This window comes from Oncorhynchus keta, chromosome 17 (assembly GCF_023373465.1).
Source record: "Oncorhynchus keta strain PuntledgeMale-10-30-2019 chromosome 17, Oket_V2, whole genome shotgun sequence".
NCBI lineage: Eukaryota > Metazoa > Chordata > Actinopteri > Salmoniformes > Salmonidae > Oncorhynchus > Oncorhynchus keta.
Genome location: NC_068437.1, coordinates 59,994,340 through 60,011,524, shown reverse-complemented (window position 1 = coordinate 60,011,524; position 17,185 = coordinate 59,994,340). Strand labels below are relative to the sequence as shown.

Sequence of the window (17,185 nt, the reverse complement as noted above, 5' to 3'; positions counted from 1 at the left end):
GTACTTTTTGGAGAAATGTCCTCTGGTCTGATGAAACAAAAATAGAACTGTTTGGCCATAATGCCTGGTCATTCTTTAAGAGTAACTTCCTCACCATTTTAGATAAGCATGCTCCGTTCAAAAAATGCAGAACTAAGAACAGATACAGCCCTTGGTTCACTCCAGACCTGACTGCCCTCGACCAGCACAAAAACATCCTGTGGCGGACTGCAATAGCATCGAACAGTCCCCGCGATATGCAACTGTTCAGGGAAGTCAGGAACCAATACACGCAGTCAGTCAGGAAAGCTAAGGCCAGCTTCTTCAGGCAGAAGTTTGCATCCTTTAGCTCCAACTCCAAAAAGTTCTGGGACACTGTGAAGTCCATGGAGAACAAGAGCACCTCCTCCGAGCTGTCCACTGCACTGAGGCTAGGGAACACGGTCACCACCGACAAATCCATGATTATCGAAAACTTCAACAAGCATTTTTCAACGGCTGGCCATGCCTTCCGCCTGGCTAACCCCTATTACCAGCCAGTTCAACCTCTCTTTCATATCATCTGAGATCCCCAAGGATTGGAAAGCTGCCGCAGTCATCCCCCTCTTCAAAGGGGGAGACACCCTGGACCCAAACTGTTACAGACCTATATCCATTCTGCCCTGCCTATCTAAGGTCTTCGAAAGCCAAGTCAACAAACAGGTCACTGACCATCTCGAATCCCACCGTACCTTCTCCGCTATGCAATCTGGTTTCCGAGCCGGTCACGGGTGCACCTCAGCCACACTCAAGGTACTAAACGACATCATAACCGCCATCGATAAAAGACAGTACTGTGCAGCCGTCTTCATCGACCTTGCCAAGGCTTTCGACTCTGTCAATCACCATATTCTTATCGGCAGACTCGGTAGCCTCGGTTTTTCGGATGACTGCCTTGCCTGGTTCACCAATTACTTTGCAGACAGAGTTCAGTGTGTCAAATCGGAGGGCATGCTGTCCAGTCCGCTGGCAGTCTCTATGGGGGTGCCACAGGGTTCAATTCTCGGGCCGACTCTTTTCTCTGTATATATCAATGATGTTGCTCTTACTGCGGGCGATTCCCTGATCCACCTCTACGCAGACGACACCATTCTATATACTTTCGGCCCGTCATTGGACACTGTGCTATCTAACCTCCAAACGAGCTTCAATGCCATACAACACTCCTTCCGTGGCCTCCAACTGCTCTTAAATGCTAGTAAAACCAAATGCATGCTTTTCAACCGATCGCTGCCTGCACCCGCATGCCCGACTAGCATCACCACACTGGATGGTTCCAACCTTGAATATGTGGACATCTATAAGTACCAAGGTGTCTGGCTAGACTGCAAACTCTCCTTCCAGACCCATATCAAACATCTCCAATCGAAAATCAAATCAAGAGTCGGCTTTCTATTCCGCAACAAAGCCTCCTTCACTCACACTGCCAAGCTTACCCTAGTAAAGCTGACTATCCTACCGATCCTTGACTTCGGCGATGTCATCTACAACATTGCTTCCAACACTCTACTCAGCAAATTGGATGCAGTTTATCACAGTGCCATTTGTTTTGTCACTAAAGCACCTTATACCACCCACCACTGCGACTTGTATGCTCTTGTCGGCTGGCCCTCGCTACATATTCGTCGCCAGACCCACTGGCTCCAGGTCATCTACAAGGCCATGCTAGGTAAAGCTCCGCCTTATCTCACTTCACTGGTCACGATGGCAACACCCATCTGTAGCACGCGCTCCAGCAAGTGTATCTCACTGATCATCCCTAAAGCCAACACCTCATTCGGCCGCCTTTCGTTCCAGTTCTCTACTGCCTGTGACTGGAACGAATTGCAAAAATCGCTGAAGTTGGAGACTTTTATCTCCCTAACCAACTTCAAACATCAGCTATCTGAGCAGCTAACCGATCGCTGCAGCTGTACATAATCTATTGGAAAATAGCCCACCCATTTTCACCTACCTCATCCCCACAGTTTTTATTTATTTACTTTTCTGCTCTTTTGCACACCAATATCTCTACCTGTACATGATCATCTGATCATTTATCACTCCAGTGTTAATCTGCAATACTGTAATTATTCACCTACCTCCTCATGCCTTTTGCACACGATGTATATAGACTCCCCTTTTTTTTCCTACTGTGTTATTGACTTGTTAATTGTTTACTCCATGTGTAACTCTGTGTTGTCTGTTCACACTGCTATGCTTTATCTTGGCCAGGTCGCAGTTGCAAATGAGAACTTGTTCTCAACTAGCCTACCTGGTTAAATAAAGGTGAAATAAATAAAAAAAAATAAAAAAAAGAATGACCATCGTTATGTTTGGAGGAAAAAAGGGGGAGCTTGCAAGATGAAGAAAACCATCTGGGGGTTGTAGCGGGGGTGGTAGCATCATGTTGTGGGTGTGCTTTGCTGCAGGAGGGACTGGTGCTCTTCACAAAATAGATGGATTTATGAGAAAGGAAAACAACATCTCAAGACATCAGTCAGGAAGTTAAAGCTTGGTTGCAAATGTGTCTTCCAAATGGACAATGACCCCAAGCATACTTTCAAAGTTGTGGCAAAATGGCTTAAGGACAACAAAGTCAAGGTATTGGAGTAGCCATCACAAAGCCCTGACCTTAATCCCATAGAAAATCTGTGGGCAGAACTGAAAAAGTGTTTGCGAGCAAGGAGGCCTATACACCTGATTCAGTTACACCAGCTCTGTCAGGAGGAATGGGCCAAAATTCCCCCAACGTATTGTGGGAAGCTTGTGGAAGGCTACTCGAAATGTTTGACCCAGGCAATGCTACCAAACACTATTTGAGTGTATGTAAACTTCTGACCCACTGGGAATGTGATGAAATAAATAAAAGCTGAAATAAATCATTCTCTCTACTATTATTCTGACATTTTACATTCTTAAAATAAAGTGGTGATCCTAACCCTAAATGACCTAATTTTTTTTACTAGGATTACATTTCAGGAATTGTGAAAACTGAACTGGCTAAGGTGTACGTAAATTTACGACTTTAACTGTAAATGGCTTAGACCATACATAACAATATCACCTGGTATGTACCTTGTTGAGACCATATATAACAATATCACCTGGTATGTACCTTGTTGAGACCATATATAACAATATCACCTGGTATGCACCTTGTTGAGACCATATATAACAATATCACCTGGTATGTACCTTGTTGAGACCTTACCTAACATAACAATATCACCTGGTATGCACCTTGTTGAGACCATACCTAACGTAACAATCATCCACATATTTCTCTGATGTTGTGTTTGTGTCCTGTGCAGTATGTGTGAGAACAGACATTGGAGCTGTACAGCGCACGTGTGTGATGGTGTTTGTCGTACAGTGGGAGAGGGACATTACATCACCTTCGACGGTCTCCAGTACTCCTTCCCTGGACTTTGTCAGTACGTCCTGGTGCAGGTCAGTTTGTGGTACTGTGTGTTATCGTGTATGTCATGCCTGGTACTTGTCTCAAAGTTGTTAAGTAATCATGATGTCAACCCTCTCTCTGTCCACCTCTCCATCTTCCCTCCCCCCGCTCTCTCTTGGTGTCTTCTTCTCTCTAATTCCACCTCTCTAACTCTCTCCATCCTATCTCTCTCCTTCCACAACCTCCATCCTCTCTGTCCCTCCATCTCTCTCCCTCCAACTTGCCATCTCTCCCCCCACTCTCTATGACTGTCCCTCTGTCTCACTCCATCCATCTCCCTCTCTCCCTCCCTCTCTCTCTCCAACTCACTCCACCTCTTCAAATCAAACCAAATCAAGTCAAATTTATTTGTATAGACATCAGCTGATGTCTCAAAGTGCTGTACAGTAACCCAGCCTAAAACTCCAAACAGCAAGCAATGCAGGTGTAGAAGCACGGTGGCTAGGAAAAACTCCCTAGAAAGGCCAAAACCTAAGAAGAAACCTAGAGAGGAACCAGGCTATGTGGGGTGGACAGTCCTCTTCTGGCTGTGCCGGGTGGAGATTATAACAGAACATGGCCAAGATGTTCAAATGTTCATAAATGACCAGAATGGTCAAATAATAATAATCACAGGCAGAACAGTTGAAACTGGAGCAGCAGCACGGCCAGGTGGACTGGGGACAGCAAGGAGTCATCATGCCCGCTAGTCCTGAGGCATGGTCCTAGGGCTCAGGTCCTCTGAGAGAGAGAGAAAGAGAGAGAGAATTAGAGAGAGCATACTTAAATTCACACAGGACACGTGATAGGACAGGATAAGTATTCTAGATATAACAAACTGACCCTAGCCCCCCGACACATAAACTACTGCAGCATAAATACTGGCGGCTGAGACAGGAGGGGTCAGGAGACACTGTGGCCCCATCCGAGGACACCCCCAGACAGGTCCAAACAGGAAGGATATAACCCCATCCACATTGCCAAAGCACAGCCCCCACACCACTAGAAGGATATCCTCAAACAGCAACTTACGATCCTGAGAGTATAGCCCACAAAGATCTATGCCATGGCACAACCCAAAGGGGGGCGCTAACCCAGACAGGAAGATCACAACAGTGACTCAACCCACTCAAGTGACGCACCCCTCCTAGGGACGGTATAAAAGAGCCCCAGTAAGCCAGTGACTGAGCCCCTGTAATAGGGTTAGAGGCAGAGAATCCCAGTGGAAAGAGGGGAACCGGCCAGACAGAGACAGCAAGGGCGGTTCGTTGCTCCAGGGCCTTTCCGTTCACCTTCACACTCCTGGGCCAGACTACACTCAATCATATGACCCACTGAAGAGATGAGTCTTCAGTAAAGACTTAAAAGGTTTAGACCGAGTTTGCGTCTCTGACATGGGTAGGCAGACCATTCCAAAAAATGGAGCTCTATAGGAGAAAGCCTTGCCTCCAGCTGTTTGCTTAGAAATTCTAGGGACAATTAGGAGGCCTACGTCTTGTGACCGTAGCGTACGTGTAGGTATGTACGGCAGGACCAAATCAGAGAGATAGGTAGGAGCAAGCCCATGCTTATGTAGGTTAGCAGTAAAACCTTGAAAACAGCCCTTGCCTTGACAGGAAGCCAGTGAAGGGAGACTAGAACTGGAGTAATATGATCAAATTTTGGGGTTCTAGTCAGGATTCCAGCAGCCGTATTTAGCACTAACTGAATATTATTTAGTGCTAAATCCGTCTAGACGGAAAGTAGAGCATTGCAGTAGTCTAACCTAGAAGTGACAAAAGCATGGATTAATTTTTCTGCATCATTTTTGGACAGAAAATTTTTGATTTTTGCAATAGTACGTAGATGGAGAAAAGCTGTCCTTGAAACAGTCTTGATATGTTTTCAAAAGAGAGATCAGGGTCCAGAGTAACGCCAAGGTCCTTCACAGTTTTATTTGAGACGACTGTACAACCATTAAGATTAATTGTCAGATTCAACAGAAGATCTCTTTGTTTCTTGGGACCTAGAACAAGCATCTCTGCTTTGTCCGAGTTTAAAAGTAGAACATTTGCAGACACTTCCTTATGTCTGAAACACATGCTTCTAGCGAGGGCAAATTTGGGGCTTCACCATGTTTCATTGAAATGTACAGCTGTGTGTCATCTGCATAGCAGTGAAAGTTAACATTATGTTTCGAATGACATCCCCAAGAGGTAAAATATATAGTGAAAACAATAGTGGTCCTAAAACGGAACCTTGAGGAACACCGAAATTTACAGTTGATTTGTCAGAGGACAAACTATTCACAGAGACAAACTGAGATCTTTCCAACAGATAAGATCTAAAGCAGGCCAGAACTTGTCCGTGTAGACCATTTTGGGTTTCCAATCTCTCCTAAAGAATTTGGTGATCGATGGTATCAAAAGCAGCACTAAGGTCTAGGAGCACGAGGACAGATGCAGACCCTCGGTCTGATGCCATTCACATGTAATTTACCACCTTCACAAGTGCAGTCTCAGTGCTATGATGGGGTCTAAAACCAGACTGAAGCATTTCGTATACATTGTTTGTCTTCAGGAAGGCAGTGAGTTACTGAGCAACAGCCTTTTGAGAGGAATGGAAGATTCGATATAGGCCGATAGTTTTTTATATTTTCTGGTTCAAGGTTTGGCTTTTTCAAGAGAGGCTTTATTACTGCCACTTTTAGTGAGTTTGGTACACATCCAGTGGATAGAGAGCCGTTTATTATGTTCAACATAGGAGGGCCAAGCACAGGAAGCAGCTCTTTCAGTAGTTTAGTTGGAATAGGGTCCAGTATGCAACTTGAAGGTTTAGAGGCCATTATTATTTTCATCATTGTGTCAAGAGATATAGTACTTAAACACTTGAGTGTCTCTCTTGATCCTAGGTCCTGACAGAGTTGTGCAGACTCAGGACAACTGAGCTTTGAATTAAAGAGGAGTCCGTAATTTGCTTTCTCATAGTCATGATCTTTTCTTCAAAGAAGTTCATGAATTTATCACTGCTAAAGTGAAAGTAATCCTCTCTTGGGGAATGCTTCTTTTTAGTTAGCTTTGCGACAGTATCAAAAAGGAATTTCGGATTGTTCTTATTTTCCTCAATTAAAGTTGGAAAAATGGGATGATCGAGCAGCAGGAAGGGCTCTTTGATACTGTACAGTACTGTCTTTCCAAGCTAGTCTGAAGACTTCCAGTTTGGTGTGGCGCCATTTCCGTTCCAATTTTCTGGAAGCTTGCCTTAGAGCTCGGGTTTTTTCTGTATACCAGGGAGCTTGTTTCTTCTGAGAAATGTTTTTAGTTTATAGGGGTGCAACTGCATCTAGGGTATTGCGCAAGGTTAAATTGAGTTCCTCAGTTAGGTGGTTAACTGATTTTTGTCCTCTGGCGTCCTTGGGAGTCTGGAAGGACATCAAGGAATCTTTGTGTTGTCTTTGAATTTATAGCACGACTTTTGATGTTCCTTGGTTGGGTCTGAGCAGATTATTTGTTGCAATATGCAAACATAATAAAATGGGGTCCGATAGTCCAGGATTATGAGGAAAACAAAGATCCACAACATGTATTCCATGGGACAAAACTAGGTCCAGAGTATGACTGTGACAGTGAGTAGGTCCAGAGACATGTTGGACAAAACCCACTGAGTCGATGATGGCTCCGAAAGCCTTTTGGAGTGGGTCTGTGGACTTTTCCATGTGAATATTAAAGTCACCAAAAATTTTAAAATGATCTGCTATTACTACAAGGTCCGATAGAAAATCGGGGAACTCAATGAGGAATTGCTGTATATGGCCCAGGAGGCCTGTAAACAGTAGCTATAAAAAGTGATTGAGTAGGCTGCATAGATTTCATGACAACAAGCTGAAAAGACGAAAACATAATTTTTAATTTTTGTAAATTGAAATTTGCTATCGTAAATGTTAGCACCACCTCTGCCTTTGCGGGATGCACGGGGGATATGGTCACTAGTGTAGCCAGGAGGTGAGGCCTCATTTAACACAGTACATTCATCAGGCTTAAGCCATGTTTCAGTCAGGCCAATCACCTCAAGATTATGATCAGTGATTAGTTAATTGACTATAATTGCCTTTGAAGTAAGGGATCTAACATTAAGTAGCCCTATTTTGAGATGTGAGGTATCATGATCTCTTTCAATAATGACAGGAAGGGAGGAGGTCTTTATCCTTGTGAGATTGCTAAGGCGAACACCGCCATGTTTAGTTTTGCCCAACCTAGGTCGAGGCACAGACATGGTCTCAATGGTGATAGCTGAGCTGACTACGCTGACTGTGCTGGTGGCAGACTCCACTATGCTGGCAGGCTGGCTAACAGCCTGCTGCCTGGCCTGCACCCTATTTCATTGTGGAGCTAGAGGAGTTAGAGCCCGGTCTATGTTGATAGATACGATGAGAGCACCCCTCCAGCTAGGATGGAGTCCGACACTCCTCAGCAGGTCAGGCTTGGTCCTGTTTGTGGGTGAGTCCCAGAAAGAGGGCCAATTATCTACAAATTCTATCTTTTGGGAGGGGCAGAAAACAGTTTTCAACCAGCGATTGAGTTGTGAGACTGCTGTAGAGCTCATCACTCCCCCTAACTGGGAGGGGGCCAGAGACAATTACTCGATGCCGACACATCTTTCTAGCTGATATGCACGCAGAAGCTATGTTGCGCTTGGTGATCTCTGACTGTTTCATCCTAACATCGTTGGTGCCTACATGGATAACAATATCTCTACACTCGCCAGTTTTAGCTTTAGCCAGCACCATCTTCAGATTAGCCTTAACGTCGGTAGCCCACCCCCTGGTGAACAATGTATGTAAGTAAGGGTAAGTAATCCTTCTCACCCCCCAACAAGATTTAGATGCAAGTGGCTGTTCCACTGGTTGTCATAGGTGTTTGCACCAATTTGTAAGTCGCTCTGGATAAGAGCGTCTGCTAAATGACTTAAATGTAAATGTAAATGTATGATCGCTGGATGATTCGTTTTAAGTCTAATACTGCGGGTAATGACTAGGGTTTTCAATTTGTCAGCATTTCCCTCCAGAAACCGTGAGAAAGTTGTCCGGCTGCGGGGACCGTGCAGGGGATTTATACTAACGTTATTATCTGTACTTACTGGTGGTGGCACAGACACTGTTTCTTCCTTTCCTACACTGATATTACCCTTGCCTAATGATTCCGTCTGAAGCTGGGCTTGTAGCACAGCTATCCTCGCCTTCAGGCGATCGTTCTCCTGTATATTATGAGTACAGCGACTGCAATTAGAAGGCATCATGTTAATGTTACTACTTAGCTTCGGCTGTTGGAGGTCCTGACGAACAATGTCCAGATAAAGCATCCGGAGTGAAAAAGTTGAATGTAAAAAAAGTTGAGGGAAAAACCAAAAATATAAACGGTAATTAAAAAGTTAAAAACATAAAGTTGTCAGGTAGGAAAGTAAGGTTGGCAACAAAACGCACAGCAACACGTAAACAAGTCTTCATCTCTCTCTTTCTCCCTCCACCTCTCTCTCCTTCCATCTCTCTCTCCCTCCACCTATCTCAATCCCTCCTCCTCCCTCTCCCCCTCCACCTCTTCCAATCCCTCCTCCTCCCTCTCTCCCTCCACCTCTCCCTTTTCCCTCTACCTATCTCAATCCCTCCCTCCCCTCCCTCCCTCTCTACCTCCACCTCACTCTCTCTTCCACCACCTCTCTCTTTCTCCCTCTCCCTCTCTCTCTCTCTCGCTCTCTCTCTCTCTCTCTCTCTCTCTCTCTCTCTCTCTCTCTCTCTCCCTCTCTCTCTCCACCTCCCTCTCTCTCTCCAAATCTCTCTCTTTCTCTCTCCATCTCTCTTCCTCCACATATCTCTCTCTCTCTCCCTCTCTCGCTCTCTCCTCTCCCTCTCTCCATCCCTCCACTTCTCTCTCCCTCCACCTATCCCAATTCAATTCAATTCAAGGGGCTTTATTGGCATGGGAAACATGTGTTAACATTGCCAAAGCAAGTGAGGTAGATAATATACAAAAGTGAAATAAACAATAAAAATGAACAGTCAACATTACACATACAGAAGTTTCAAAACAATAAAGACATTACACATATATATATATATACAGTGTTGTAACAAATGGTTAAAGTACACAAGGGAAAATAAATAAGCATAAATATGGGTTGCAACAATAGTAAGCAAGTATAAACACCATGGGATCACGCAGTCGTCACACCGCTCAGGATGGAGACTTGTTCTGTCTTCTAGAGATGAACGTACTTTGGTGCGAAAGGTTCAAATCAATCCCAGAACAACAGCAAAGGACCTTGTGAAGATGCTGGAGAAAACCGGTACAAAAGTATCTATATCCACAGTAAAACGAGTAATATATCGTCATAACGTGAAAGGCCACTCAACAACGCAGAAGCCACTGCTCCAAAACCGACATACAAATTCCTGACTACGGTTTGCAACTGCACAATGGGGACAAAGATCATACTTTTTTGGAGTAATATCCTCTGGTCTGATGAAACAAAAATAGAACTGTTTGGTCATAATGACCATCGTTATGTTTGGAGGAAAAAGGGGGAGGCTTGCAAAACGAAGAACACCATCCCAACAGCGAAGCATGGGGGTGGCAGCATTATGTTGTGGGGGTGCTTTGCTGCAGGAGGGACTGGTGCACTTCACAAAATAGATGGCATCATGAGGGAGGAAAATGATGTGGATATATTGAATCAGCATCTCAAGACATCAGTCAGGATGTTAAAGCTTGGTCCCAAATGGGTCTTCCAAATGAACAATGAACTTAAACATACTTCCAAAGTTGTGGCAAAATTGCTTAAGGACAACAAAGTCAAGGTATTGGTATGGCCATCACAAAGCCCTGACCTCAATCCCATAGACAATTTGTGGACAGAACTGAAAAAGTGTGTGCAAGCAAGGAGGCTTATTTTGGGAGGCTTGTGGAGCTTGTGGAAGGCTACCCGAAACATTTGTCCCAAGTTAGACGATTTAAAGGCAATGCTACCAAATACTTATTGAGTGTATGTAAACTTCTGACCCACTAGTTATGTGATGAAAGATATTATGAAAGTGATGAAAGATATTAAAGCTGAAATAGCTGAAATATTCTGACAATTCATATTCTTAAAATAAAGTGGTGATCCGAACTGACCTAAAACTGACCTAAAACAGGCAATTTCAACTTTATGTTAATGACAGTGGTGTAACGTCTGAAGAAGAGGGAGTGGACCAAAGCGCAGCGTGGTACGTGGTACGTGTCCATGATGTTTATTAAAATCTGAACCCTAGAACAAAATAACAAAGAGCAAAAACGTCAACGAACAGTTCTGTCAGGTGCAGAAACATTAAACAGAAAACAACTACCCACATAAATAACACAGGTGTGATAAAGTATGATTCTCAATCAGAGACAACGATAGACAGCACAAAGAAATAGAAAACATAGAACTAAAGATACTAGAATGCCCACACTAGTCACACCCTGGCCTAACCAAAATAGAGAATAAAACCCTCTCCATGGCCAGGGTGTGAAAAGTGGGGCTTAAGCTGCATCCCTGTCTCACCCCACGACCCTGTGGAAAGAAATGTGTGTTTTTTGCCCACTTTAAGCACACTTGTTGTTTGTGTACATGGATTTTATTATGTCTTATGTTTTTCCCCCAACACCACTTTCCATCAGTTTGTACAGTAGACCCTCATGCCAAATTGAGTCAAAAGCTCTTTGAAATCAACAAATCAACAGAAGTCTATGCTTTGAGAAGTCTATGCCTTGAGAAGTCTATGCCTTGAGAAGTCTATGCCTTGAGAAGTCTATGCCTTGAGAAGTCTATGCCTTGAGAAGTCTATGCCTTGAGAAGTCTATGCCTTGAGAAGTCTATGCCTTGAGAAGTCTATGCCTTGAGAAGTCTATGCCTTGGTTTTGGTTTGTATGTTTGTAAATAGAGAGTGAACACGTGACCTGTCGTATGGTAATTTGGTAAAAAGCCAATTTGACATTTGCTCAGTACATTGTTTTCACTGAGGAAATGTACAAGTCTGCTGTTAATGATAATGCAGAGGATTTTCCCAAGGTTGCTGTTGACGCATATCCCACGGTAGTTATTGGGGTGAAATTTGTCTCTACTTTTGTGGATTGGGGTGATCAGTCTATGGTTCCAAATATTGGGGAAGATGCCAGAGCTAAGGATGATGTTAAAGAATTTAAGCATAGCCAATTGAAATTTGTGGTCTGTATTTTTTATCATTTTATCTCTCTCCCTCCCACCACCTCCCACTCTCTCTCTCTCTCCCTCTCTCTCTCGACGTCTCCCCTCCCTCTATTTCTCCAGGACCAGTGTGGAGGAGACGAGGGGTCATTCAGGGTGCTTGTGGAGAATGAGGCCTGTGGGGTCGTTGGTCATCGCTGTGCTAAAGCTGTTACAGTCTACTACCAGGGTGGACTCATAACTATGGAGCATGGACAGGTCTCACACACACACACACACACACACACACACACACACACACACACACACACACACACACACACACACACACACACACACACACACACACACACACACACACACATAACCCCCCTCTTCTCCAGGTGAGGATGAAGAAGCCAGTGATGAAGGGTGTTGAGGTGGAGATCATTCGTTCTGGTCAGTTCTTCATCCTGCTGCTGGGGAAACACATCTCTATCAGCTGGGACCTGGGGACCCGCCTGCTGGTACACATCTCCTCACAGTACAGGGTAATACTATACTGCTAATGTACTTTTATACTTGCACTACTATACTACTACTACTATACTACTACAATACTACTACTGTACTGTTATACTACTACTACACAATTACTTCTACTACACCACTACTACTGCTCTAATACCACTACTACTACTACTACTGCTATACTACCATTACTAAACTACTACTGCTCTAATACCACTAATATTACTACTAGTATTAATTATTATTATTATCTACTCCTCCTCCTACTACTACTGCTCGAATCAAATCAAATCAAATCAAATGTATTTATATAGCCCTTCGTACATCAGCTGATATCTCAAAGTGCTGGACAGAAACCCAGCCTAAAACCCCAAACAGCAAGCAATGCAGCTGTAGAAGCACAGTGGCTAGGAAAAACTCCCTAGAAAGGCCAAAACCTAGGAAGAAACCTAGAGAGGAACCAGGCTATATGGGGTGGCCAGTCCTCTTCTGGCTGTGCCGGGTAGAGATTATAACAGAACATGGCCAAGATATTCAAAAACACAAGCACAAAAACATCCTGTGGCGGACTGCAATAGCATCGAATAGCCCCCGTGATATGCAACTGTTCAGGGAAGTCAGGAACCAATACACGCAGTCAGTCAGGAAAGCTAAGGCCAGCTTCTTCAAGCAGAAGTTTGCATCCTGTAGCTCCAACTCCAAAAAGTTCTGGGACACTGTGAAGTCCATGGAGAACAAGAGCACCTCCTCCCAGCTGCCCACTGCACTGAGGCTAGGAAACACGGTCTCCACCGATAAATCCATGATTATCGAAAACTTCAATAAGCACTTCTCAACGGTTGGCCATTCCTTCTGCCTGGCTACTCCAACCTCGGCCAACAGCTCCGCCCCCCCGTAGTTCCTCACCCAAGCCTCTCCAGGTTCTCCTTTACCCAAATCCAGATAGCAGATGTTCTGAAAGAGCTGCAAAACCTGGACCCGTACAAATCAGCTGGGCTTGACAATCTGGACCCGCTATTTCTGAAACTATCTGCCGCCATTGTCGCAACCCCTATTACCAGCCTGTTCAACCTCTCTTTCATATCGTCTGAGATCCCCAAGGATTGGAAAGCTGCCGCAGTCATCCCCCTCTTCAAAGGGGGAGACACCCTGGACCCAAACTGCTATAGACCTATATCCATCCTGCCCTGCCTATCTAAGGTCTTCGAAAGCCAAGTCAACAGACAGGTCACTGACCATCTCGAATCCCACCGTACCTTCTCCGCTGTGCAATCTGGTTTCCGAGCCGGTCACGGGTGCACCTCAGCCACACTCAAGGTACTAAATGATATCATAACCGCCATCGATAAAAGACAGTACTGTGCAGCCGTCTTCATCGACCTCGCCAAGGCTTTCGACTCTGTCAATCACCAAATTCTTATCGGCAGACTCAACAGCCTCGGTTTTTCGGATGACTGCCTTGCCTGGTTCACCAATTACTTTGCAGACAGAGTTCAGTGTGTCAAATCAGAGGGCATGCTGTCCGGTCCTCTGGCAGTCTCTATGGGGTGCCACAGGGTTCAATTCTCGGGCCGACTCTTTTCTCTGTATATATCAATGATGTTGCTCTTGCTGCGGGCGATTCCCTGATCCACCTCTACGCAGACGACACCATTCTATATACTTTCGGCCCGTCATTGGACACTGTGCTATCAAACCTCCAAACGAGCTTCAATGCCATACAGCACTCCTTCCGTGGCCTCCAACTGCTCTTAAACGCGACTAAAACCAAATGCATGCTTTTCAACCGATCGCTGCCTGCACCCGCATGCCCGACTAGCATCACCACCCTGGATGGTTCCAACCTTGAATATGTGGACATCTATAAGTACCTAGGTGTCTGGCTAGACTGCAAACTCTCCTTCCAGACTCACATCAAACATCTCCAATCAAAAATCAAATCCAGAGTCGGCTTTCTATTCCGCAACAAAGCCTCCTTCACTCACGCTGCCAAGCTTACCCTAGTAAAACTGACTATCCTACCGATCCTCGACTTCGGCGATGTCATCTACAAAATGGCTTCCAACACTCTACTCAGCAAACTGGATGCAGTCTATCACAGTGCCATCCGTTTTGTCACTAAAGGACCGTATACCACCCACCACTGCGACTTGTATGCTCTAGTCGGCTGGCCCTCACTACATATTCGTCGCCAGACCCACTGGCTCCAGGTCATCTACAAGTCCATGCTAGGTAAAGCTCCGCCTTATCTCAGTTCACTGGTCACGATGGCAACACCCATCCGTAGCACGCGCTCCAGCAGGTGTATCTCACTGATCATCCCTAAAGCCAACACCTCATTTGGCCGCCTTTCGTTCCAGTACTCTGCTGCCTGTGACTGGAACGAATTGCAAAAATCGCTGAAGTTGGAGACTTTTATCTCCCTCTCCAACTTCAAACATCAGCTATCCGAGCAGCTAACCGATCGCTGCAGCTGTACATAGTCTATAGGTAAATAGCTCACCCTTTTTCACCTACCTCATTCCCATACTGTTTTTATACTGTTTTTATTTATTTACTTTTCTGCTCTTTTGCACACCAATATCTCTACCTGTACATGCCCATCTGATCATTTATCACTCCAGTGTTAATCTGCAAAATTGTATTATTCGCCTACCTCCTCATGCCTTTTGCACACATTGTATATAGACTGCCCATTTTTTTCTACTGTGTTATTGACTTGCTAATTGTTTACTCCATGTGTAACTCTGTGTTGTCTGTTCACACTGCTATTCTTTATCTTGGCCAGGTCGCAGTTGCAAATGAGAACTTGTTCTCAACTAGCCTACCTGGTTAAATAAAGGTGAAATAAAAAATTAAAAAAATAAAAAAATGTTCATAAATGACCAGCATGGTCGAATAATAATAAGGCAGAACAGTTTAAACTGAAGCAGCAGCACAGTCAGGTGGACTGGGGACAGCAAGGAGTCATCATGTCCGCTAGTCCTGGGCTATGGTCCTAGGGCTCAGGTCCTCCGAGAGAGAGGAAGAAAGAGAGAAGGAGAGAATTAGAGAACGCACACTTAGATTCACACAGGACACCGAATAGGACAGGAGAAGTACTCCAGATATAACAAACTGACCCTAGCCCCCCGACACATAAACTACTGCAGCATAAATACTGGAGGCTGAGACAGGAGGGGTCAGGAGACACTGTGGCCCTATCCGAGGACACCCCCGGACAGGGCCAAACAGGAAGGATATAACCCCACCCACTTTGCCAAAGCACAGCCCCTACACCACTAGAGGGATATCTTCAACCACCAACTTACCATCCTGAGACAAGACTGAGTATAGGCCACAAAGATCTCCGCCATGGCACAACCCATGGGGGGACACCAACCCAGACAGGATGACCACATCAGTGAATCAACCCACTCAGGTGATGCACCCCTTCCAGGGACGGCATGAGAGAGCCCCAGTAAGTCAGTGTCTCAGCCCCTGTAATAGGGTTAGAGGCAGAGCATCCCAGTGGAAAGAGGGGAACCGGCCAGGCAGAGACAGCAAGGGCGGTTCGTTGCTCCAGAGCCTTTCCATTCACCTTCCCACTCCTGGGCCAGACTACACTCAATCATATGACCCACTGAAGAGATGAGTCTTCAGTAAAGACTTAAAGGTTGAGACCGAGTTTGCGTCTCTGACATGGGTAGGCAGACCATTCCATAAAAATGGAGCTCTATAGGAGAAAGCCCTGCCTCCAGCTGTTTGCTTAGAAATTTTAGGGACAATTAGGAGGCCTGCGTCTTGTGACCGTAGCGTACGTGAAGGTATGTACGGCAGGACCAAATCAGAGAGATAGGTAGGAGCAAGCCCATGTATTGCTTTGTAGGTTAGCAGTAAAACCTTGAAATCAGCCCTTGCTTTGACAGGAAGCCAGTGTCGGGAGGCTAGCACGATATTAGCTAATATGATAAAAAAAATGTGGTTCTAGTCAGGATTCTAGCAGACATATTTAGCACTAACTGAAGTGTATTTAGTGCTTTATCCGGGTAGCCGGAAAGTAGAGCATTGCAGTAGTCTAACCTAGAAATGACAAAAGCATGGATTAATTTTTCTGCATCATTTTTGGACAGAAAGTTAATGATTTTTGCAATGTTACGTAGATGGAAAAAAGCTGTCCTTGAAATGGTCTTGAAATGTTCTTCAAAAGAGAGATCAGGGTCCAGAGTAACGCCAAGGTCCTTCACAGTTTTATTTGAGTCGACTGTACAACCATTAAGATTAATTGTCAGATTCAACAGAAGATCTCTTTCTTTCTTGGGACCTAGAACAAGCATCTCTGTTTTGTCCGAGTTTAAAAGTAGAAAGTTTGCAGCCATCCACTTCGTAATGTCTGAAACACATGCTTCTAGCAAGGGCAATTTTGGGGCTTCACCATGTTTCATTGAAATGTACAGCTGTGTGTCATCCTCATAGCAGTGAAAGTTAACATTATGTTTTCGAATAACATCCCAAAGAGGTAAAATATATAGTGAAAACAATAGTGGTCCTAAAACGGAACCTTGAGGAACACCGAAATTTACAGTTGATTTGTCAGAGGACAAACCATTCACAGAGACAAACTGATATCTTTCCGACAGATAAGAACTTGTCCGTGTAGACCAATTTGGGTTTACAATCTCTCCAAAAGGATGTGGTGATCAATGGTATCAAAAGCAGCACTAAGGTCTAGGAGCACGAGGACAGATGCAGAGCCACGGTCCTATGCCATTAAAATGTAATTTACCACCTTCACAAGTGCCGTCTCAGTGCTATGATTTACATTTACATTTACATTTAAGTCATTTAGCAGACGCTCTTATCCAGAGCGACTTACAAATTGGTGCATTCACCTTATGACATCCAGTGGAACAGCCACTTTACAATAGTGCATCTAAATCTTTTAAGGGGGGGGGGGGATTACTTTATCCTATCCTAGGTATTCCTTAAAGAGGTGGGGTTTCAGGTGTCTCCGGAAGGTGGTGATTGACTTACAAATTGGTGCATTCACCTTATGAC

The 17,185-nt window shown here is 44.7% G+C and overlaps 1 protein-coding gene across 1 annotated transcript in view; it reads left to right on the top strand.

Moving 5' to 3' along the window:
• vwf (von Willebrand factor) overlaps window positions 1-17,185 on the top strand; it is a 198,109-nt gene that overhangs the window by 78,745 nt on the left and 102,179 nt on the right. Inside the window, 3 exon segments of the mRNA XM_052466814.1 lie at window positions 3,312-3,450; window positions 11,762-11,896; window positions 12,022-12,168. Coding sequence (XP_052322774.1) covers window positions 3,312-3,450; window positions 11,762-11,896; window positions 12,022-12,168 — 421 coding nt within the window.